The following is a 24,959-nucleotide window of genomic DNA, read 5'->3' as shown; positions in this document are numbered from 1 at the left end:
GTTGGATGTGCCTATTTCAGAATTTAACCTTACACTTTTAAATTAAACCCAGAATCTATAAGGAGATGCATTGGATACAAGGGTGAAAATCAAGAATGCCTGCCTGTGAAAGGGAATGACTGCTTTCAAACTAGGGGCTGAAAGTCATGATCACAAACATAATTGTTTATGCACTGCTTGGATGGTCATACTATTTGGGTATTGGATGTTTGTTTATGCATTGCTTGGATGGTCATACTATTTGGGTATTGGATGTTGGCAAATTAATGCTCGTATTTTCTCCAGCCCATTCAATCTGAAAGAGTTACAGCATAGTTCTCATTTGTTCTAGTAATTGCTGATGTAGTGGTATCCTCACTGGTTTTGCTGGTTCAGTACAGAACTTTTTACGATACAGATCTGCACACAAATCCTAGTTCAGACAGATTCTTCTCATGCAACTCAACCGTAGGTAGCACCAGTTTTCACTCCCCTCCTGCACTCCATGTGGACAACTGCCATGTTTGTAGGCTTTGATAGATTTGCCTTGCTTCTTGGCAGCCTAAGCAATGAATGCTACAGCTGCTCTAAAGAGTGTGTCGTCTTTGCTCCAGAATAGGGGGGGGGGGGGGGGGGGGAGAAAAAAAAAATAAACCTAGAAGCTCAGCCCACCAGACAAAAAAGTAGCCACTACCCTCCTTCGATGCTAGGGAACAAACTACCTCTTCTAGTAAAAGTCCATTTTTGTTCAGTGATTTCCAAGAATCTACCTTGCCACAACAACTCCAGCTCTTCAACCTGTGCTTCCGAGACCCCATCCATTAGCAGAAAACCACATTTATGTGCTGTGTCATCCCAAAATGGACCTAACTGCCCTCCAAAGTTCTTAAAGGGTTTGTTCTATTACAATATTTTGGCCCAAAGCGCCCCAGGTATTATGCTTGGTATTCCTTGTTTTCAGTTTGATCTGTCACATCCAGGTGACGTAGGCTGGTGTGACTTTGAGCCCTTGGCAACCAGAGGAAGGCGAGACCTTGGTCAAGTAATGCTGCTAGAACGGCAAAAGCATTTGCCTCAGCTCAAGTAAGGATCCTTCATGAGTATTCTTCTTCCTTGTGCATTTTGGTATTGTTTTGTTAAGTCTAATGATGGCTGCGCATATAGTCAAGATGGCAATTCCAGCTCAAAACATAAACAAACATTCACCCATATTCTAAAACTTACTACTGTAAGGGCTGTGCGGTACTCAGCCTGCTGGCCCCGCAAAAGGAAAAAATGGTTGCGCACATGTTTAGTTGTGTGAAATATAGTGAACAACCTAAATATACTGGGGTTTTTGTTTGCAATCTGAAAATAGCACATGGTGTCTTAATAATTTTTAAAGGTTTGTATGGCATAGAGCACAGTCTCACCAGAACGTCGCTCACCTTATAGACTACCATTGTGCATGAGATAGATGTAATTACTTTTGCTGCTTTTCTCAATTTATTGTTTTCTTTTGAATTCTTCTGGGGACAGGAACAAGATGCTCTTGGTAAACTGTTACCAGCTCTGCATTTTAAAGCTAACCTCTAAACAATTTAATCAGATAATTCTGCTTCAACAGTTTTTTTGTCTGTGTGGGGAACAACCGTACAATTACCTTTGTTAGTGAGTTTTAAGAAGCTGCATGTGTGCTAAAGTACTTTGGCAAAAATAAATGCTTTGCAAAAACTGCAACAGTTCCTAAATCCTTCAGAAGAGCTTTGCTTGCTTTCTCCTACAAACCATCTAATTCAAAACTTGGAAGCATGCACGTGCAGCTTACATGTACCTTTTGTACGTAATTTTCTGTGCAGCGCCTTAAAAGTCATGGAACACATCATATCAGGTAAATACTCAGTGTTACAAAATTCACCTGACATCACTGGTTTTAGGTAGCTATTAAGAAAAACGACAGCCACCAGTTACTTGCCAATTGGAGGAGTGTACGTGAGGGTACTCCCAAAAGGTTCTTTAAGCCGCTAGTTCCAGGGCTAGTAAGATGACTGTTTTCCTGGCAAGAGAGGGTTCGAATCGCGCTCCAGAAAAACCCGACAGCTTCTAGGAAACGAAATAAAAGCAAGCACTTTGACCGCCCCCGACGAAGCTCTGCAAGGCCAGTTTTGCACGGCGGATCTTTATTACTACAGGCGGGTCCGCGGGACGGAGCGGGGCCGCCCGTCGCTGCAGACCACCCGTGCGCGCCGCCGAAGCGCCGCACTCCTGCCCCGGGCAGCGCCGCGCCCCGGCCCGCACCTGCCGGCGCCGCCCGGCCCCCGCTCCAGCACCGCGCTCCCCCGCGGCCGGGCCGCCCGCCGCTCCTTCTGCCGCCGGCCCCGGGCGGGCCGCTGGCGCTCAGCGGGCCGGCGGCGGGGAGGAGAGCGCGGGCCGGCACCCGAGCCCCGCCCGGCCCCGCTCGCCGCCGCCGCTCCCCTCACGGGCCCTCACGCACCACGGCCACCGGCACCGACTGCCGCCCCGCCGAGCCCCCTCCCTGCGCCATGACGTCATCCCAGCCCGCGCCTGCGCACACCGGCCCGACCACCCCCCAGGCCCCGACCCCCGAACGGACGGTGGGCGTGGCCCCGCGCGCGATTCTGGCGGGGCGGGGGGAGGAGGTGGGGAGAAAGGGAGCGGAAGCGAACGCAGCCCCCCGCGTGCGTGCGTGCGTGCCGCGCCTGCTCGGCCTGCCGGCGCGCGCGGGCCCCGGCGCCTGCCTCCGCGCGCGCGCGCGCGCCGTGACGGCTTCGCGTGACGGCGGCTGGGGGCGCGCGCCCGCCCGCCCCTCCCGTACAGCGAGCGCCTATCGCGGCCGCCGCGCCGCCGCCTCCTCCTCGCGCCTGGGAGCGTAATCGGCGGCCGCGCCTGCGACTCCCCGCCCCTCCCCCTCCCACTATTATCCTCCCTCCCGGCGCGCGCGCGCTCCCCCCGCCCGCCCGCCCGGGAGCGCGCGGCCGCCGCTCGGCGAGGGAGCGAGACGGCGCTGCCGCCTGCCGCCGGCCCCTCTCCCCGCCGCGCCGCGCCGGTCCCCCATGGACCTCGCGCCGCCCCGCTAGCCGGAGCTGCCCGCCCGCCCGGTGCCGCCGGGGAGTAGCCGGCTGGGAGGGGGCGGGAGGGGGGTGGGGGGCGGAGGAAGGTGGGGTCGCGGAGTGTGTGACACGCGCGGGGAGCGGCGGCTGCGGCCCGCGGGAGGAGGAGCGGGGAGTCCCGGCGCGGCCGCGGGAGCCCCCGGGCGGGCGGGCGGGCGGCGGCGGCGCCCCAGGAAGGTGGCGGCGGCGGCAGCGGCGGCGGCGGCAGCTGCCGTAGCGGCTGGGATTCACCGAGGTGGTGGCGGTCGGCGCTGACCGGCAGGGGAGCGCGCCGCGCGGCGGGGACCGTGCCCGCGGCCCCCCCTTCCGCCCTCCCTCCCGCCCCCCCTCCCCGGGGCCGCCGCCTCTCGGGCAGATCCCCCCCGCCCGGACCATGGCCGACGACGACGTGCTGTTCGAGGACGTGTACGAGCTCTGCGAGGTGATCGGCAAGTGAGTCCCGCGGGGAGCGGGCGGCGGGCAGTGCAGGGCGGGCGTGTGCGCCACCGGGCAGAGCGGGGGAGGGGGCGGCGGTGCCCCGCGCCCGGCCCCTCCCGCGGCGCGCGGGGGCGCGGGATGCTCTGCGCGGGACCCACCTGAGTCGCCGCCGCCGCCGGGTCCGCGCGAGCCGTGCGGGGTCCGGGTCCCCCCTCGGCGGGTGGCGGTGGCACGGCCGCGCCGCGCTGCCCACCTTCGCTATTAACACGGGAGGCGGAAGGGGGAGAAGTGACCCGACGTTTCCTCAGCCACCATGATTAACCACCTAACCATCGCTCGGGCTGGCTGCAGCAAGCGGCAACCACTTCCCACCCCTTTTCTTCTCCTCCCCCCTATATCCCATTCCTGGCACACCCATCCAGGATTGCCTATCGGGGAAGGGAACGGGAAAGGCGAGAGATCTCTTTGTGGATCCACCTATTCGCCGGGTGTCTGCATATTTGCGCGCCAGGTGTCGGGTTTTTCTTCCTCTTTGCTGCATAATAACCAGCCTGTTAGTGGCAGGAACAGTGACGCTGGGGCAGCGCTCGCTTTTTGTCCAGATCTTTCCCTCCGCTCTCGTTCCTGTGGAAATAGAGATGCATGAGGGGCAGCAGGAGTGCTTGGCCTTTGGAGTCCTATTATGCAACTGCTATTAAACCCATGTTCGAGGCTTGTATCCAGCCGAGGAGTTGAGGTGGTAGTTGCTGGCGTTCCCCAGCTGCCCCTTTCTGGTTACCGCTGTTGTAGGGTGGACGAAAATGACAGTTCAAGTCTCAGTCGGTGTAATCGCACCAAGAAAATGCAGAGAGTCCCCCAGATTAAATGGTGAGCAAGAATTAAAGCTGAACTCCGTTTCCCCCTCCCGTATTTTTGTGACTGCCCAGTTTCGGAACCCATTTTTTATTTATTCGTCATCTTTCGCATATTTGCCGTAGTGGTGTCTGTGTTGCAAAACGAGCATGAAAGATGTAGCAATATTGTGACTTCCTGATTTTCTGTATGCCTCCGATTCCGAAGCTGAGGTTGCTGTGGAAGCTGTAGTAGTGACACTGTTCAGTGCGTCTGGAGTTTTTTCTTCCCGACCGTGAATTTGATAAGAATAATTGATCACCACGTTTTGATTATAAGGAAGAATTTTTTCTGCATGTATTCTCTTACCCACTCTCCACCAGCTTTTCAGTTTATAGCCAGCGCTGTCTACTTTCAACCTAGGGCTAAAAATATTCTAGAATTAATCTTTCCTCGGGATTATACCAAAATGCTAGTCTTGGACTTAGCAGGTGACTTGTCAGCAGAAGTTTCAGTACTCAGTTCTGTCATTACACAAGGTATTATTAGTACCTTTAACTTAATTCAAACAACTTTTAAAAATATTAGGCTTAAAGGGCCTTGTTTGCTGTCATAAACAGTAAGCAGTTGCTGTAGCTTAATGCTGGCGGTTGGTGAGGATCTTCTCTAGCTGAGAAACAAAACTCTGTTAATAAACATGTTTTGAAGGTGATTTTTGGCGTACTGCTTTCATCAGTGTTTTTTGTGCTAACCACTGCAGTTCGCACACTTTTATTCATACCTGATTACCGTTAGAAAGAAGGTGCAGTGATTATGCGTGGCCACACACCCTTTTAGAGAACAGATGATTCACAGGGGTCCAGATGTTTGCGCATCTCAAATGACTTTTTGTTTTGCGATTGGAGAATTTTCAAAAGAGAGCTCAAAAATGGTGGGTTAGGTGTTGGCTACAGAAGTTCCACATGAGATTTAGGTAGTATAGATAGTGGTAGATAGGTAGTCTGGATGTAACTAGATCTAACAGATAAATATTGCATCACAATAGCATAATGATGCCAAGATTACTGTAGCAAAAACAGGGTGGATCACTGAAAATAGCAACAGTGATGGTGTGAAGGGTTCATAGCTCGTTGTGATTACTGAGGCTGTTCCCCACAGATGTCAGTCCTCTAGAAAACCATGTAAAATAAATACACAATTTCACGTACAGTTGTGTAAATAGTATTCTGTTCCTTTGCAATACTGTGCAGTGAATTCCAGGGAACCAGGGGTGCAGCATCTTTATTTAGCTTCCGGATTTTGGCTACCACTTTGCCCATCTTTAAGCAACTTGAGGAAAGCTGCTGTAAATCTGCTTTGAATTGCTACATGCACGTCTTGCTAAACATCTTTCAGTCAAACATCCAGTAAATGTCTGCACATTCATGTGATTTATTATTGATTGATACAGTAATTTAGCTCTCGCAAATAGCACATCTGGCCCTGATTTGCGTTTTGGACATGAAATATTAAAATGTGTAATTTATCTTTCCTAAATAGGTAGTTACCTATTTTACTGTCATTTAAGGTCGTAAAAGGTATTTTCACAAAGGGTGTGGGAAAGAGATCTTTGCCGGTAAAATGTCTGAATATTTAGTCAAAAGTTTCCATACAATTTACCAGAGAAATAAATAAGGAGATAGTTTCTTAGCTGACAGTATGCAGCTTTGTTGAGGCATATTCTCATCTTAGGATAAACTTTAAACGCTTCTAAATACGATAAACTGATAAGACTGGCTTTGTGTAAACGCAGTGATGATAGCTTTTGGTGTGCTGGGAAGTGGAACAATTACAGTGCAATAGTACATGAATGAGTTGATTGGAACGACAGTGATAAACTATTAATTATGTGACATTTAATGTGTTTTAAGTTCTGCAAGCATGCATTGTGCAGGAGAAAAGAAGGGCCAGGAGAGAGAGAAATCCTAGTTGATGTTTCCTTTAGGAAAAAAAAAAGGGGGGGGAAATCTTAATTTGCGTGTATTTCCAGGATGCCTTTCCATCGCTGAAAGCTATATGGAGATAAAAACTGGAATAATAATCCCAGTTTCTTGTTGAAATTTTTAAAGCAACATAAAGCAACATTTATGGTACTAACATTAGTCATGTAGTTTTACTTTACCAGATGTGTTATGTTCTCTGTTACTGTTTTGACTTCTTGGCTGACATAAACACACTGCAAGCAAGAAGTGAATTGGGAATTTCAATATTAGTCTTCAAAAATCTGTTAATGTATCTCAGCATAATTGGCAGCGATGAAAAACACAGGTGTAGCTTTTTTTTTTTTTTTTTTTTTTGCAGACTTGCTTCCAAGTAACTTTGAAGAGATTCTCTCTGTATATTGGTTGAGCAGTATGCAATCCGAAATAGTTAAGCCTTTGGTTATGTTGATCAGGCCATGCATTTGATTGACAGTTCATAGATAATAGTGCTAAGTGTGCTTCTTTATTTTTTTTATTAAATTTTTCAGTCAGAATGCATTGACTAGTTTAGAAGATGTAGTAGGTGTTAGAGTTGAAACATCTTGGGTATTCACCTGAGGTGAAAACTGTTCTGAGTTTATCATAAGAGCTCCACGTACACATAGAAGTAGTTTTCTTTATGCCTAAGAGAGAATAGAACGCCTGTCTTTAGTTCGTATTGAATCTAGAAGACTGAAGCATGGCTTCATAAAGAGTCCTTGTTCTGCAGGGACTTAATTTTACATTATCTGGTTTTGAGTTTCTGTACCTCTTCAGATTCATGTCGGTTTATGTTAGCATTAAAGTACCACATAGGTTGTCTAATCTTTTTAACAGTAGAGTTGCAGGTTGCTTAAAAATGTCTCCAAACTTTTAAGTTGTAAATACCATGTGATGAAGTTGCTAAAAGTTTATTTCTGTTCAAAAGGGTCTTGGTCATTATTGGAAAAGGGTCTTGGTCATTATTGGAATCATTATTTTTCATATTAATAGTCACTTAAACTTTTTGTAACTTTGTCTTCCATTTGTACATCATCAGTACAGTTATTGTGCATAGTAGTGCAGTTGTTGGTATTTTCAGTACCAATGTATAATGTGATGATCAGTGCTAGTAGTATTGTGGCTTTCAGGATGTTCTTTGCAATGTGACTGGATTCAGTCTAGTCCTTTTCTGCACTGCATATTGAGGATTTTAGTTTGTTTTCATCCCTCCTTCCCCTGTCATGGGATGATTTTCTCTGCTTGGGCTCTTCCGTCTAGCAAAGAGGAATTAAAGTGCGTAGAGCCTGCAGGTGTTCCTCTCCTGCAGCCTGCCCTCACTGCTGGAACACCACAGGAGAAGTGAGGGGAGGATGCAAGGTCTTGGGGCAGCAAGTGGGACAGGGCATATTTTTTTGCATTAAAGTGTGAAGGCTTGTATCCCATTGAACTCAGACAAGAGGATGGTGGTTGCAGTTCTATCCTAAGCTATTACCTTGAGATCTCGTGGGTTCTTTGTCCAAGAAATGTTCTAATCATTTTAAGTATTGTGATAACAAAACTACTTAGAAGTATTTTGATGTTTGAGTGATACTGTTTTTCATTATTGCCTCCATTTTCTCTGCACAGGAATAAGAATACTATTGACTCTCAGATACACCTTTTCTCTAGTACACCACGGAAATTTTGCATTTCCTGTGAAATGGATGAAAATAACTGATGGGTATAATTTTGAACCAAATGAAAATGTGAAACAACCATATGATGTACTCGCTGTTTGGAAAAGGGCGAAAGGGAAGGGAACTTCTCTGGGATATAGAAAGTGATTTGTCTAGTTTAGCTTTTGAGGTTTTTAGTAGTTTGTTTTATTGTACACTAGTATTTCATTCTCAGCCGTTTTCTGTGTCACAGTGTTTGAGTAACAGAATATAATGAATATTTGATTTAAGCATAAGGTCATAATATGCTTCAAGAAAACAACAGTAGGTTACTTGAAGTGTATAGTTGCTAGAATATCCTGTTGCTAAGGTATTCTGTTATGGATTTGAACTGTAATAGTGACCTGTTTCTACTTAAGAGGTTCAGCTGTAGCTGAACACAGAGTAGGATTCATATACCTAGACACAGAGTATGGTGTTTTAATCAGTACTGTCTTTTCCATCTGTGTGGCTTTTTCTAGTGTTGTTTTGGTAAGCAGCTGGGTTCTTGTATACATCCTTTATGATGTGAATAAGGTGGCTGTAATGGTTGGGAAGTAGAGGCGTGCCTAAGAGGAGAGTTTGAATGAGCTTGGATCTAGGAAAACGCAAACGGAGAAAGTTTGTACAGGGGCTTTGCAAATACTTTGTTGTGTTTAAACACCCAAGAGAAGGAAACCGTTGAAGATAAGAGCAGATGAGCAAATGTGTGCAGACTAGTCCCAAGTATTTTGAGGCTGAAAATTAGAAGATTTTAGACCAATTTACTACTGAGATTCTGGAGCAGCAGTCTGTGAGAAATTGTGGGACAAAAAAAGCTACCTTGTCTTGAAGAATTTGCTAAATTAAGAGAGTTTCATCTTTTTATTAAAATAGTATGAAACTTTGTTGCCTCCAAGAGTGGGGGCTAAGCTTTAGGACCCAAGTAATCCCTGATAATCATTTCAGTTCAAACACAATGCCTGAGATAAAATGCTTCAGGATAAAGAAATATTAGGAAAGGAAAAGACCCCATTTTTTCGCAACAGCCACTCACCTACTTAGCCCTCTATTGGATACAGTGGCCTTTTTATAATCTCTTATACAGATGTCATTACAACGAAAGGTAATCAAGCAGTATTAACCCTAATATGTTTCCAAAGATGACTTTTCAGAAACCCGTAGTCATATTAAATGTGCCATCTAAGAAACAGGGACTTCAGAATTGAAAGTGGTTGTTGTTAAAAGTACATATTTTATGGAGTTAATAATAATAGCTCTTATGAATTCTCCTTTTTTCCAGGAGCGAGTACTTTTTTTTTTAACGTACGGTGTGAAAATGTGTATACAGGATACATGCATAGCCAGAGTTATCATCCCTAAGTTGTCTGAAAAGTTAGACTGATCTCTTAAGATAGTGTACTGATCAGCTAGTATGTTCAACAAAAGAACCCCAAGAAACCCTTTTCTTTTTCTTTGCATATAATCAGATAGGCATGTAAGATGATACTTAGGTAAGGCATCCAAAGCATGGGAAGAGAGAGGCTTCACTTCAGTGTAGCTAGCTGTAAATTGAACTGCATTTTAGAGTGTCAGTTTAGTAACTTCTTTTAATAAACTTCTGCTGTATTCAGAGTGAGTTACAGTGTTTCTTGGGAGATGTCTGTTGGTAAAAGGAATGTATCCCATGCTGGAAACACAAGCGCACATCAAGCTTTGGTATTTCAGTTACAATAGTGTTATTAGTGTGTAAGCCCTACTGTTACCGATACCTTTTTCTGAAATGAAAACAGCTAAATAAGGTTTGGAATAATTTTTGGAGCTTGACCATAAAAGACTTTTTGTTTATATGAGAAGTAAAGGTGTCTTCTCAGAGAAATAACTGGTGAACTGTTAAAGCATAAATTTAGGACTAAAAGGACCAAGAACTATTTCCTAATGTATTCTTAAATAACAGAAGTGAACCTCCCTTGGTTAACAAGTGTGTTGCTCTTTTACTTTCATATCTTTTTGCTAGAATGAGGTAAGAAGGGGTAGCCAGAAAGTTGCTACATGCCTTCTGTCTTTTATTGCAATATTCAAGTTATAGTGGGGCTCTGCTTTCCTTCCAGGCATAGGATTTGTCCTGATTCTTGTATTCTCAATAACTTTTCAAGTTCTATATCGACTTAGATTTTTCAGAAACCAGTAGCTGAAACACGTCTTCACCATGTGAAGACACTTATAATTGATGCATAGTTGTTGCACGCCTACCCTGAAGTTCTGTATATTTTCCTTCCACCAGATGTTTCTAAACAGCATTTGGTTAAATGTGGTTTGATCTCATTTTTGACTAACATCCCCATTTTCTTCTCTGGATAGTGTGGACATAAGTAGTCACTCCTAGTGTTTAATATTGAGTAAATTTCCTAGGATGTATAAATTAAGCAACCTGTAAAGAATTTGCTTCTGAACAAAATTTTTAGAAGTAAAAGCTGGGATATAAGTCCTATATGGGCATTTAAACTGGTATAAAATGTGTTCTGTTTCACTTTGTTTATTTAGGAAGCACTTTCCGCTAAGTTGAAAAACTGGTTTTATCTCATCAAAGTGTCAGTTTTGCTGTAGTTGAGATTGAGAAACTCTTACAATTTTAAAGCATGCCTTTTCTAGGGAACACATGATTCTTAGGTAACTTGTGACGTCATATAAATTCGCTGTTACCAGGGTGTGGAAGGTAGTTCATGTTTGGAAATTTTTGATCCAAAGAGCTCTAGAGGTAAGGAAAAAAATTCTTGGCTTTAGTGAGGTTGAGGTTTTTCAGGTACAGTGACCTTTAAGATATCCAGAACTTTATGAAATCTGTCTTCAGATGTTGTCTTATGTGGGTACATAAAGTATCCATTTTTCTTTTGTGCCTTCAGGTTTCATTATGGTCTTTCCTAGTATTAGTGCCGTTGTCTTAACAAACAAGAGCATTTACAAAGGTGGTCCGTGGTTCATCGTTTTGCACCCTGAAACTTCTCATGTGTTCTGCCTTTTTGATGGAGTACTGTATTGCTTTTTCCGGGGGAGGAGGAGGACGACGATGACGATGGCAACAACAACACCCACAAACCAAAATAAAAAAGTTCTTAGTATTTCTCCTAAAGGGCTGTTTAACTTGTTCTGACAAGATCTTCAGGCATGTTCCTCTATCTTCTTTATTCTCCCAGTTTTTTTGAGGGGAGAGGGTCTATGAGTAAAACTTTTGGCTGCATTCCCGATGTTCTAGCTCAGAGAAGCCAGCCAAAAGGAGTCTCCTACTACTTTACTTCCACCCTGCTCCGGGAAAATCCTGCAGCTGTTGCTGCAAAAGAGTTGTCAGCTGCCCACTTTTCTGCTTTTTGTTGACTCCAGATGTTGTTCCTGATACTCAACCGAGGGGAAGAGTTCTGAACAGTGGGAAAGCACTAATTTATGCTCGATTAGAGGGACCTATACACATGTAAATGGAAGGGACAGTGAAGAAGCTAGTGAGGTAGTCTTACCTGCCTTCTACGAATCACATGCTCCACACCCCTCTTACTGGTTAGGAGAAGATGGTACAGAGGGTGGGGGTGAGGGTAGCTTGGCAAGGTTACAAAAATTTAGGGAATCGTATATTTCACTGATAGGAACTTTCCTGCATCAATAGTATCTGACCTAGTAACTTTTCGTGGAACAGCAGATCTCTGTGGAGCTCTGGGTTTGCCAGGGTTGAACCTGAATCCAGCAGGAACAGATAGGTTGGGTTCTGGTGGGTTTAGAGAAAATGCCTGTCTGGTCAGCACAGGTCTAGCTGCAGGGCAGCCAAGCAGGGTAGAAATTGAGGTGAGATTCTGCATCTCCATAGTCCTGCAGCCTCTTTTAAGTATATCTTGATTCCTGAAGGAGAGTTGTAGCTAGTCTGTAGATTCTGTAAACAAGGTAGTAGTAGCCTTTCTCCGCTTTTTGCCTCTGCGTGAGGCACTGTGGGAGTCTGAGTGCAATTTTGTGATGTGAACTGAATTAAATCTGCTGGTGCTGGAAGAGGGAGGTCTTGCTCTCTTTATGTGCTTCCATGCCCTGCGTGGTCCGCCCTTCCTCTGTGCCAGCTTTAGCATTCATCTGATCTATATAAGCTGGGTGTGCTACAAAGAATACTCATTTGTTGAATGTGTTATTCTTCTGCTATTTTCACTGGCTTGACTAGACCTACAATGCAGCCAGAGCTAGCTTAAGGTAGAAGACTTAGGGATGGAGATAGATAAGGTGTGCAGGACCCCTCTCCTCGCCTTTGACAACAATGAACTGCTAAGGCCATGTCATAAAATGGTTTGTTGTTTTTTAAAGAGTGCTTGGCTTTTCTGCATAATAAGCAGGATGGTAGGCTCTGCAATAATCCAGAAAATGGTAAGAAAAGGGGAGGAAAAAAGGGAGAGATTATTTTTTTAAAAGGAAAAAAAAGTTGCAAATTAACAAATTGTTACACACACACAAAATCACACTTAGTTGCTTTTATGTTCTTAATTTGCTGCTGCTTGCTTTCTATGCATATAGACGTTCCCCGTAATCAAAACCAAACACCAACAGCACCTCACCTTATTCAGGATTTTCATTTGATACACGATAGAATAAAATTTTAGTTAGGAACACAACTGTAAATCTGGGATTTTTATTTTTTGAATATTTGGATTAACTTTTTGAAGCATATTGGCTTATGAGGTGGTGTTCTTCAAGTGTACGTGTATTTTGTTGGGTCCTTCAGGACTTTAAGTATTAGTAGTTGGATATACTCTGAACTGCAAGCATGCTTAATGTTTGTGAGTGCTGCTAACTTTTATGGAAACCAAATCAAAGACTTCTGGTTCTGATGTGATTATATGCAAAAGTACTGATACCATATTTAGGAAAATTCAAGGAATTCAAAACTAAAATTTTCCCGAGCTACCTTTTTTTCAGATTTTGTTTTGCTCTAAACCTAAATTTAAAATTTATTCCATTGATCAAGAACTTGTTTCAATTAAAATATTTGCTGCTGCTTTTTCTTTGGGAAAAGTTCTGTGTTAGTATATCTAGATCAAGTTTAGATTGAAAAGTATCAACTTCTGCTTACAGAAAAAAAGTTTTCCTTTCTACAGCCCCCAAACTAGAGGTAATCTCTTCATTAGTGTGTTCCTGCAAGTGTCTTAATTCCAGAACTTCAGCACTACAGAGATGAAAGCAACAAAAGGGGCTTTCAAAAGTGAAGGTCTGACAGAACTGTTTTGCTCAGTTACACCTACTAGATTAAGATTTTGGTTTTTCTTACTTTTTCTTCTGTGGAAAAAATGGTTACCTGCTGGCTGGGTTTCTTGGATGTTCAGCCCTTTATGTTTAGTTATCTTTAAAAGCATAAAACAAACAGGGTACTTAAAATATCAGGAGCTCTTTCTCTAATCTTAGATCTCAAGTGTGTCAGGTTTTTTTATCAGCTGCAGGCACTTCCAAATGGAAAGTATTCAATACTTCATAGCAGCCATTGAGACAGGATACTTTCTCAACTCTTGCAGATCCACCTTCGTTCTTGGATTATTAGTTTTTTAGTTGTTTGAAGTTTTCAAAAGTCTGAATTGTCTGTTTGATCTGCTGGTTAGGGATGTTTTCAAATAGGTGGCTGGCTGTGGAGTTGGTTTCCTTGTTTTGTGTGTATGAAATACTTAAAATTCTCTTAGAACAGGGACTGGGAATTGGATTTCTTCTTTTTGTTTAGTGAGTATGACCATCACAGATGTTTCTTTTCCTTTCTTAGCGATCTGGTGAATATTAAACAATTCATAAAGCATCATATGGGAGTGTTGAGAATAGTTTAGTTTCCCATATCTTCTAGGCTGGTGAGTGCTTTTCCACGTGCTGGGTGTTAGGGAAGGACTTGAATATGTGCCTCTCAACTTCCAGAGTGAGTGTTCCGAGCACTGATGAGTGAGTAGCAGCTGCCACTGCACTGGGCCTGGGCCAGCAGGTTGGTTCTGTGTCTCAGCTAGTAGGTAGGCAAAATATGCAGCAGAACTGTTGGTTTGGGGTATTCTCCTCAGGTGTGAGATACTGAGCTATTTGTTGCTGTTGAGATGGTGCCTTTCAGTATGCTGGGATCCTTTTGTTTTAGAATTAAACAGCAAACTCAGAAGTGTAGAATTTTGGAGTAGTCTCAGGGATGCAGTTTGGCAGAAAGGTGAGATCGATCACTCTGTGAAACTTCTGTGGTGCTTTCCCTGAATGTTTGTTGTTTTTCAGAATAGGGCTTAGTTTCCTATATTGCTAATTTGTATATTTTAAAAAAATTCAAAGTGTTGCAAAAAACTAAGAGTTGGAAATTATCTTTCTGAAGCTGAGCCTATACCGAACTTTTCAGTATTTGTTACAATGGCAAAGCTGAGGAAAAGCATGAGAGTAATACCTTCCTGAGACACAGTTTCAGATACGTGGCTGGAACATCCAGAAATCAGTGGTGACCTCTGAGAATATTGATGCATGGTAGATTTAAACATGCATATTTTGTTAAAAGCTGTTTTAAAATGCTTATTTTTATACGTGCTAAAATTGATCTGTGAAGTCATTGTATTTAAGAATAAATATTTGCTGTAGTTTATACCTGTTCTTTCTAATGGGTTTCCATTTTTTTGTCACTGTTCAAAAAAGGAAAAAGAAAAAAGAAAAAAAGAAAAACTTGAACTGTTTACTGTTTGAACAAAGCTGTAAGAATTATTCAGAACTTTCCTTTTCATTTAACTTTTTCTCTTACTCTCAACTTGAGACTTTGCTGCCATCTCTAGTTTCTTGATGAAATTTATCTTGAGCTGCTGTTTGGTCCTACATTTTCATCTGTACTCATAAAGACAAATTTTGGCTGGATTTTATGACCCACTGCTGTTAGAAGAGTTTGTTTTGTGAAGAGTGTATCAGTGAAGAAGATAGCTATGTCCTGTGTTTACTTCCTTTAGAAAACGTTAGGAGTTTCTCTAAAGAGAAGTATCATGTCTTCTTCCTTGCCTCATCTTCAGATGCAGCTGTAGTTAATAAGCAAACTTTCGGCACTTTTTGCTCTCACTTTGTTAAAAATTTGCAAGTCACACTCCTGTTATTGTTCTTACTGTGATGCAGTACCTTACGTTCTTAATCTTTGTTTCTGTAATTTTAAAAGATGTTTCAGAAGGATTATAGTTTGGTTTTAGAGATGAATATGCTGTTTTATACCACTTTTATGCATATTTATATCGTTTGTAAGTAGTTTTGTTCATCTTCTTCCTTCCTACACCTATGAGTGCTTTCAGAGTATTTTGAAAAATAGTTTATACTGGATCTGACTGCCTTCTTGGTTGGTTAGTGAATATAGAACAGTTTTTGGTTTTTACTAGTCTCTTCAGTACCAACATTTTAATTCCAGTTTGAGTGTCACTGTATATATCTTTAATACTTTTTTAGCATTTCTCTGCCAGTTTTCATTCTTCCAGCATTTCTGTTATAATATAAAGCTTCTCAGTAGCCCTCTTTCTTTCTGGCTTTTTTCCCCCATTTTGCTTTCTGTTTCTTTTTCTTATCAGTACTTTTATGTTGTTTCACACTGTATGTGCTGGTCTACACTGAGATCCTGTGTAGTTTGCTTCAAACTCGCTGGCCTCCCAGCAGGCTAGCATGTCTGTCAATCGGAATTTTGCTCCCATGGGAACTGGTTTGCTGCAGAATCAAACAACAGTTTCAGTTTCTGAAATCTAAATTAACAAAAAATTTCTCTAGCCCTCATAATTACAGGAACCTTTGAAAAAGTGTCATTATTACAGTCTTAATCTTTGAATCTGCAACCAGCTGCAGACTGTAGGTTGCAGCCTGGATTGTTTTCTTTAGAGGGAGTGGTACACGGTAACCTGTGCTGTTACTGTCTCTGGAAAGTCCTGATGACAGTTCAGGTACTTAATATGTGATGCTTCTCTCTTCACAACCCCCACCCCACCCCCATCCATATTCCCATATTTGTAAAAACTGTAGGGGAAAGAGCTTTTTTTTTTTTTTAGCAGGTTGACTTTGCCTCTGTAGCATGGAAAAAAAGTAAAGTTTTGTGGTTTCACTGCTGCTGCCTAGAATGCAAGGGACAGAGAGGTAGCTCTCCACACTCCCGTTGTGTCCCTGTGAGCAAGTGTGGAAGAAGGAAGCTTACAGAGTCTTTTCTCACCAGAGGGGAATAAGGTCTTGGCCTTCTTGTTTGAGCAACCACGCTTCCCTACCCAATCGGTTTGGGGGAAAATAAGGGTTTTTTTTAAGCACACAAGTATGTTTTATACTTAATAAGTGCAAATATATTCTGATCTTTCCTGTATACTGTAACTAGCAGAAAATATTATTTTTTTGAATTTTCACATTTTCCGCTTTATCTAATCTCTGTGATTTGGGGGGCGGGATGGTCCTCAAAAAATGATTAAAAAAATGCTGCTTTTTTTTCTCCCTGCTACTTTTGTTAAGCTGCTGCTGTTTTACAGGATAACTTGTGAAATTCAGGAAATGGAAACTTGCATGCCTGCTGCCCATGTTCAAGGCCCTGTTACTTTCAGAATAATATGCCTCCAAGGAAAAGGAGAAAGTTGTATCTCACAAGTCTGAAACTGTAACATGTCTTCTACAGGAGTATATGTGTTCTGTGGAAAATGTTATGCCAGTAAGCTGGCTTGAAGGGATGTGATCTTGCCCTTTTAGTAAATGAAAGTAGATATCAACATTGTACTTGTTTTGTTGTTGCCTTTTGTTTTTTTAACTACCCACATGTAAATGGGCTGGTGGTAAGTCTTCATTTTTTCCCCCTCCATTCTCCTTCATTTCTAGTAAACATATGATCTTCTGTCAGCTTAAATGCTATTTGAAAATGTGTTTTTTATAAACCTTCAGCAAGTATGCTGTTATTCTATGACATGCAAAAATCTTTTGATCAGTGTTCTTTGGAGTGGCCCAAATGCACAGAGGTACGCTAAGACCAAATTCACATTTGACCAAGTGCTAATTAAGCATTTTTCAGGTTTAGAGTTAAGACCCTGCAGAACATGCAAAAAGTCTGTATTCTTGTCTGCTTTAATGGATATGAGCTGAGTTGCTATGGTCAGTATCTTGCTTAAGAGCAAATTTTGGATCCTGGAATGTTTCATGTATACAGTAGGAATGAGAAAGTGGACAGTATTGATCTAATGTGAAAGTATCCTTCATGCTTTGGTGGGCTTTCCCCACCCCCCTGAGTCGTTTCAGTTGTTTTCTATATCCTCCCTAGTCCTGTTTCTCAGTAAAGCATGTTTAATCTGTTACCTCCTCTTTTCTAACAGGTAGGTTGGGAAGGGCTCTTGCTTGGTATTAGCAGGCTATGTAAATATGCTGACATGGTTCAAATGATCCAGTGTCCAAAAGTGTCAGTGTATTTATGAATCTTTGGTGCCATTCAGACTGGACTGAAAAAATCATGTTCAGCCTTCACATTATTATGTTGGATGTGACCTGCTAATTAAAATTGATTAGTATATGCTCTTTCATGAGTTAGAATGGTTTCTCAACTTACGTTATTGAGAAAAGCTGTCTAGTAGTACAGGATTCTAACTGTAGTCAGACAGTTGTCATAAAACCAGTAAATTTAAATTATAGCCCATGTTGGTCTATGTAAACAGTTTGTAATGCTCATGTAAGTCTTACAGAGTTACATAGATAATTCTGTAAAATGGTAATTACTTACTTGTGAGGAAGCTGACAGCAAACAGAAAATTTTCACAATATTAATATTGCAGATCAAATTCATCTTCATCTTGTTCATAGAAGAGTTTCTGTGCAAATACATACTTTAAAAGATTTTACATGTCATAATAAAATGTATATAATGAAGTTCTACAAAAATAATGTATCTGTCAAACGGTGTTCCTTCAGATGCATTACTCCCCTCGTCATTTTTGTTCATATTCTTACTCTTTTGTCATTTTTGTTCATATTCTTACTCTTTTGTCATTTTTGTTCATATTCTTACTCTTTTGGGGCCTGAAGTAGATGGGGGGTGGGGAGTGGAGTCAGCATTAAAAAGAGTGTCTCTCTCTTCCCCCCACCCCGTTCACAAATTTCCCACTGAGTCATTCTCTTCAGGGATTTTCTCCAGTTTTCCAACTACAGAGCAGTTACTCTTAAAACCTTCATGTTTTCCTGGATAGGAATCAGGGAACACCAGAAGGCAAATTGCTGTGTGGCCAGCCATGTGTCTTCATGAAATAAGTTAAGCAAGGACACCAGTTTATCAGAAAGATTACATGTCTTTGCTTTTAGAAGGAAAGCACAGATGATACCTATTTTTTTCTGCCTCTCAGGCAAATATTTTCTGTTTCTCAGTGGTTTACTTGTGGCTGTCACATGCTGGAAAACACTGAGGGGAAGGGGCTTTCCATGTTGGCTCCTTTTCAGTGATGGTACCTTAGAGATGCATGGAATATGTGATATTTGGGATCTAATTTGTCACATAGGTGTGTCATACAGTAAACAGATCTATCTATTCTTTGAGTATCCCATGTGTAATAATTATTTTGTTGAGAAACCAGGCCAGCACCTTCCTTGAATATTCAAAAAAAAGCCCAGGAAGAGGAGGACCAGTAGTTCATTAACGATTTTGAATCTACGGTTTTTTAAAAAACTTTTTTTAGTTTTGCATAATCTTCCTCCAGCTTGTATTTGAAGCCACATTCAGACTAGACTCTCAGTAGTAAAGTAATGGTTTTAAAGCTTTGTTCGGGGCATATTCTTGTAGAAAGGGCAAAACTATAAAGATGGATTTTACTAGCCTTATGAAGGGAGTCTTTTCTCCTGAAGATGGGAAATGAGCAATCACTGGAAACATAATTAATTTTTAAAGTTTGCCTCAACCATTTAAAAAAAAAACGCTGCTACCCTAAATAAACAGTTGAACAGTAACATCCATGAACTAGAGCACTCTTTTAATGGATTATATATTCTGGTTTTGGTCATAGTGGGATCTGCCTTTGGCTGTAGCAGTTGCTGTTGTGTAAGTTTTCTGTAACAAATGGGGGGATCACTTTCTTTGTGTTCAGAGGGAAAATACCCTAGGTATAGAGGAGACCTTGTTTATTCTGCATTCCAAATCTGCATCCACAGGGGAGAAAAGAAGTAAGATTTGAATCTCAAGAAGTGTGCAGGGGGTTGCTTTAGTTCTTTCAGTTGCCCTTTAACCTAAAAGCGAGGAAGGGGGCTTTGGTTCACTTTGTAGTGTGTTTCCATTGAGACTCAGGAATGGGATCTCCATTAGTAGGGACTAGTTAAGTGGCAGTCCTAAACCTTCAGCTGCTTCTTAGTTGAATGTGGGGAGAAAAGGCAGGTGATAGCAGTGACCATTGTGCTGCCTAGTTCCTACTAACATATCACTGGGTCTTCAGGTAGAAATAAATGAGACTTGTGTTTTGCAAGGCAGAATAGCTTTGAAATGAATACTTGGACAAACTGATTAAAGAAAACTTTACTTAGCTGCTGCAAGTCCTTATTTTAGTTAGTACATGGCCTAAGCTTACACAAGAGAGTTTTATAGTAAGCTGGTAACCGTCTGTGGGGGTAAAAAGGGTTTGTTCATTTGTTTATTTTTAAAGCATATGCATAGCATACTTTTAAGTAGAGGGGGGAGGGGGGAAGGGAGTTTTGTACAAACTGCTTGACAGTAAATCCTTCCTTTCAGCATTCAACCTTACTCCAGCTGTGAAGGTTCATACAGTACAGCCTTGGAATTTTTTTCTACTTGTAGCTGTACTGAAGTTGCATCTCTGAAGAAGGCTATGTCAGATTTATCATCTGCTACCATGTCTAAAGAAGGCTTTCGCCACTAGTCAGGATGGTGTCACCAGTCACCTCTTTTGCCACTTACTCATTGCCAAGACTGAGCCTTGTCTGCACTCAAACTTGAGACAGATAGATGCACTTGCTGTAGTATCTGCAAACCCTTTTTTTTTTAATTCAGAACGTTAACTGGATGTGAAGTTTTGTGGGAATTTGTCTTAAGTCCATTTCTGGGACTTCTCCCACCCCAGCTTGTCTGAAGGTCTCAACAAAAAGTGAAGGCTGTCAGATATCTTACATCAGAAAAAATAATCTATAGTCAGAGAAAACTACTTGCTGAAAAATTTTCAAGCTGTTCTGTCCAGTCAAAAGATGTAGTTTGCTTTTTCTGTACCTATCACTTACAGCGAGCTACTGTGTTTTATCGTAATTAGTATTTTGCTGTTGCTGCTTTAGGATGAACAAAACTATTATGTTTTTCCAAATATTCCCAGTGCAGATGTTTCTGAAATATATTCACATCTCTTATGGGTTATAATGTATAAAAGCAAATTAAAAGTTTGAGCTTTTATATTGTGACAAACTGAAGTGATTATTATCTTTGGTTTAATGACATGGAGTTCATCATTGGGCTTTTTGTCCTAGTAAGAGTAAATGTGCAGTTTCTAGGGATGAAGTTCTACACTAAAAAAAAAAAAAATACTGCTTAATATTTCTGAAATGTCATTTAGTTTTTCCCACAGAATTAGCTTTAGTCCTGTGATGTACTTTCTAAAATTATTGGTCAGTTCCAGTCACTGCTTGGATAGAACTGTCCAGGAAAAAGCTACATCTATGTGTTAAACAGACTTGAGTCAGGGCTACATTTCGACCAAGGATTTTGCCCAAATTCTACTTTCAGAAGCCTAGCAGAGCCTCAGGTGTAGGCTGCGGGTTTTTTTATTATTTTTTTTTATTATTTTTATTATTATGTTGTTATTTATTCATCTAAAGCTTAATATGTGCCTTAATTTCACATAGTGTTGAAAACAATTGATACTTGCATTTTGGAGCAATAAATTAGCAGTGTGCTTTAGCAAGGTCTACAAATTCATGCTCAAGTCTCATCTGCTGAGGTAGTTGCTTGGGGTTGGATTGAGCTCTGTTACATTGCAGCAGTGAAGGCAACAGTGCAAGACTTCTCCTCAGCCCTTGGATGTTTTGACATAAGCTTTCTCAGGTCAAGTCTGGCCATTTTAGAATATCTTGAACTTGGGGCAGAGCTCATCAAGTATGGTTACTTTTGATCAAAACTGGAAGGACAGTAGGAAGCAGTTTCTTTTTGTCCAGTGCATTGTTAGTACACCAGCCCTGGGTGCTGGAGACCTGAGTTTGACTGAGTGCCCTGAGTACTATGTTAGAAGTGAGACTTGGATGTGGATCTCTACAATCCTGTTGTTCTAACTGGGTGACTCTGTACCCAGGAACACACTATTACAGGGATACAGGTAGTGGAGAATTTAGATTGTGTTCTTGCCTGTGAAGGGAACTGCACTGTACAGGTTGGAGCTTCTAAAGTTGGTTATGCATCTTGTTCAATGCTGCTGTAACGAGGAGTGCTTACATCTTTGCAGTGGGAGAGCTGTTACAGCCATCTAGGATTTCAGTGTGTTTATCGAAGTATGATCTGCTCCTTCTGGCTGTTTGTGTACAGTTCAGCTCATGAATACTGGGTTTTGGTTCCGTGTTCTGGTTTGTGGTTTTTTTCCCCTTTGGAGACTCAGATTGGTTTAATCAGTTTTTCAGGTGAATCATCTTACATGCAGTAATAGAAAAAACTGTTTTAGCTCATAAAAAGACATAATAAATGCAGTCAAGGTAAAAATTTAAGAATTTCATTAATGGTCTTAAAGACAGCTTTAACAACTTCAGAAGAAACCTTAAGAAAAGGAAGATATAGAATAGATGTCAATATTTAAATAAAAGGAACTTCTTACACTCTTGGAGTTGGTTATAGTTTCGTTCCAGATTCAACATACAAAACTTCTGTAAGGTGGATAAATACAAAGAAATTAAGACTGTAGAAAAGAGCAAGCAAATATGTTCTAGAGAATACAAGGTGATTTAAAGTGTAAAAATACCCTCATTTTCTCATTAAGAATTATAGTGTTATAACATTTTATGGGAGAAGTATGAAAAAACAGTCATTGGTACGTATAACATTGATACATCAGAAAAACAATTCTAAGAGTTCACATAGAAACTTTTAAATGTACAACTGATGCATTATTGATGTGTTTGGTAAGTGAAGGACTTCAAATTTTAGGTCGTGTAACAATCTGTTAAGATGTATGTGTTGTGTTTAAAAACGGTCCTAGTTTAAAATCAGTGTATAATTTCTCAGCATTATACCTTTTTTGGTCCTGAAGGCGAGGGAGCAGGAATCATTTAAATTGTTACAATTTACATCATTTACATTTTGGAAGCTTGGTTTTTAAGTGGAGTATGTTCCAGCCCAGTTCTGCTCAGGAGTGTGTTGGCAGTTGCTGCAGGATGGGAAAGTGGGGCACAGAAGTTGGAATTGGAAGCTGCTGAGGGAAAGATTCCTACCACGGGTAAATGTGGGAGGAAGAGGGAGGGAAAAGGGTGAGCAGAGTACGTTAATAAGAAGAAAGGAATAAGGAACTGTGTTTGAAAAATGAAATTGAATAATCAGCCAGAGGAGAATGATTTGTGATTGCCAGCCTTCCAAGGACAAAGAAAATGGGTTGAGGGAGGGAAAAGGAGCAGCAAGTAGAAATTAATCCATAGGTTAATAACAGAATATTTGTAAAGGTGAGAGGAAGAACATCACAGCTGAGCTAAATGTTATGGAAGAGAAGCAGCTGGTGCCTGAGAAGGTCTGGGTGAAGAGAAATGGAAGTGAGATGAGAATCATGAAAGGCAAGATTAGGATTACGGAGGTAATAATCGGACATGAGAGAGACTATTTAAGCAAAGTGGAGTAGGCAGAAGAATGTAAAGATTGATTTGGGAGTAGGGATGCAATGTTTGACAAGGTTATTGACATTTATTCTTCCTCCAATATTCAATAGCTTTTAAGGGGAATGTTTTTTTAATTGCAGTGATTTATTTCTTTATTTCTGTGCCATTTAGCCACAGGAGCAAACAGAGTAGAGGTTATTAGTATGTTAAAGTAAGCTATGAACAAAAATGTTGACCTCAGAAACTGCATTGAGCTGAATCACAGGCGATAATCGTGGGTGGTAACAGTAGACTCTTTCAGCGATCTCTATTTATAATTTCCCTGGGTTTTAATCCTATATTTTAAATGATTAAATTACTCCTCCTGAATCTTCATTCTTGCTCTTTCTTCCCCATTGTCCCAAGTTCTTATGGCACAGAGCCTTTCATTTTATATGAGCTGGGTTAATTTAAATGTTTCAAATATTATTATGCCCTGCTAACCTAGCTCATTGAGACTAAAGCAGGTTAGGGAACAATTGCACAAACAGCCAAGGTGAGGGATGAAAGCATGCTTCCACCCTGACAGAGGAAACAACAGTTGGTTATAGCTAGGTTTTGACAGCTCTCTGACACTTTGGATTCTCTCATCCTGTATGCATGCATCTTACTGCAGCTGTTTTGTGAATACATATAAATTCACAATTTAGCAAAAGGTTGTTGTGTTGTTTTTTTTTTAAATAGAAACTCCGTAACATTATGCTAAGGTTATGCAGATTTTTAGTATATTAAAAATATTATTATATTTATCTGTTGGTACGACCTAGCTTGAAGATGTTTTCTGGACAAAATTTGGTGACTTGCTCCCAGTTGACAGACCTATTATTTTCAGACAGCACGGAAGGTAGAAGACTTTACTTTTTGATAGACTTTTTTAAACGTTGAGGTCACAGCAGACATTTTAGATATTTTTGGTTGGTTTTGAGTTTTTGATGTTTTGTTTTTAGTGGGTTTTCGTGGGGTTCTTTTTTAGTCTTCTAAAGCTGAGTGCTCAGTGTATCCCATGTTAACATTATGATTCTTAGTCCTGTAAATTTCTTTTAGCTAGTACTGGTTCTTCTGTTGCCTGTCTTCTGAGAATTAGGTTTCTCTGCTTCTTGAGGTTCATTGTATTTTGCTCTTAGTTAGCATTTCTGCATAATGCATGTAATTCATTGGTTTAAGAAAAAAAATAATTAAATAATCCTGTTAGTATTGCAAACTTAAAATTAGCCAGGACTGATTAGTAAGTGTGACTCTTAAAATTAGCAAGTGTGACTCTTCCCACCTTTCCTGTGATTTGCAGTGTGAACAGTATAACTGGACTGGCTTTTTAAATTTACTGTCTACACTTGAATGAGTTGCATAGAAGTAAGCATATGGTTGTGAAACTGTCAATGATTTCCTATATCATATCCTTGAGCAAGGGTAGGATTGTCTAAGGTTACCAACAGATAAAATTCATCTTGTAGCACTGCTGTTGTTGATGGCACGTTACAAAGAAAGAGTGCTTGATTAAACATTCTTAGAAGGATGTTGCCATATAGAGATACCCATTTTACAAATATAAACCTGGAAATTACCTCCCACTTAAGTGCCTCTTTTCTGTAAAAGAACCTTTCGTATAGGTGGCTAAAAAATTTAGCCATTTCTCATATACTATTTTTGTATATTGGCTTAGGAGAAGTCAAGTATTAGGATTTTTACTTTTCCTTCTCTAAAAATATGCAAGATACTATGATGCCATTCAGCTTCCCACATCGCTGTAGAATTGTGCAATGGTCTTATCTGTCACTGAAAAAGAACATTGCAGTGTATGGATGTGGTTAGAGGATGGGGGTTTGTGTCAATCAGGCGGTTGTTTATATTCAGCCAACAATAGGAAATGGCTCTCTGTCCCTCCTCCCCACAGATTTTTTCTGTCTTTTATGCTGCTGGAAAGAAGCAGGTGGCTGTCAATACTCCGCCTCAGACTAATGAGACCAGAGATGCTTAATGTATTACATAGTATGAATGCAGTACAAACTCTCTTGGTGGTGAGAAAATGAAGAATATCCCTTTAAGCCTTTGTTGCTGTGGCAGTTTTCTTTCCTGTATGGTGACCCATCAATCCAAAGGCAGCAGGATGGAAAAATAAGATCTGTGTTGCGTTGTTCCTTTGGCAAAACAAACAAAAAAACCCT

The 24,959-nt window shown here is 41.3% G+C and overlaps 1 protein-coding gene across 22 annotated transcripts in view; it reads left to right on the top strand.

Annotated features, from left to right (window-relative positions):
• The first annotated feature begins 3,212 nt into the window (after window positions 1-3,212).
• The window catches only part of CASK (calcium/calmodulin dependent serine protein kinase), a 226,172-nt gene continuing 204,425 nt past the window's right edge, over window positions 3,213-24,959 (top strand). For 10 of the 22 annotated variants that reach the window (XM_055803020.1, XM_055803009.1, XM_055803028.1 and 7 more), the window contains exon 1: window positions 3,216-3,521. In XM_055803020.1, the coding sequence (XP_055658995.1) occupies window positions 3,463-3,521 (59 nt within the window). In that variant the 5' untranslated portion in view covers window positions 3,216-3,462. Of the gene's footprint in view, window positions 3,522-24,959 lie in introns of all 22 variants that reach the window. The other 12 variants (XM_055803030.1, XM_055803026.1, XM_055803010.1 and 9 more) reach the window with 7 other exon arrangements.

Source organism: Falco peregrinus, chromosome 4 (genome assembly GCF_023634155.1).
Source record: "Falco peregrinus isolate bFalPer1 chromosome 4, bFalPer1.pri, whole genome shotgun sequence".
Classification (NCBI taxonomy): domain Eukaryota; kingdom Metazoa; phylum Chordata; class Aves; order Falconiformes; family Falconidae; genus Falco; species Falco peregrinus.
This window is presented reverse-complemented; position numbering and strand designations above follow the sequence as displayed.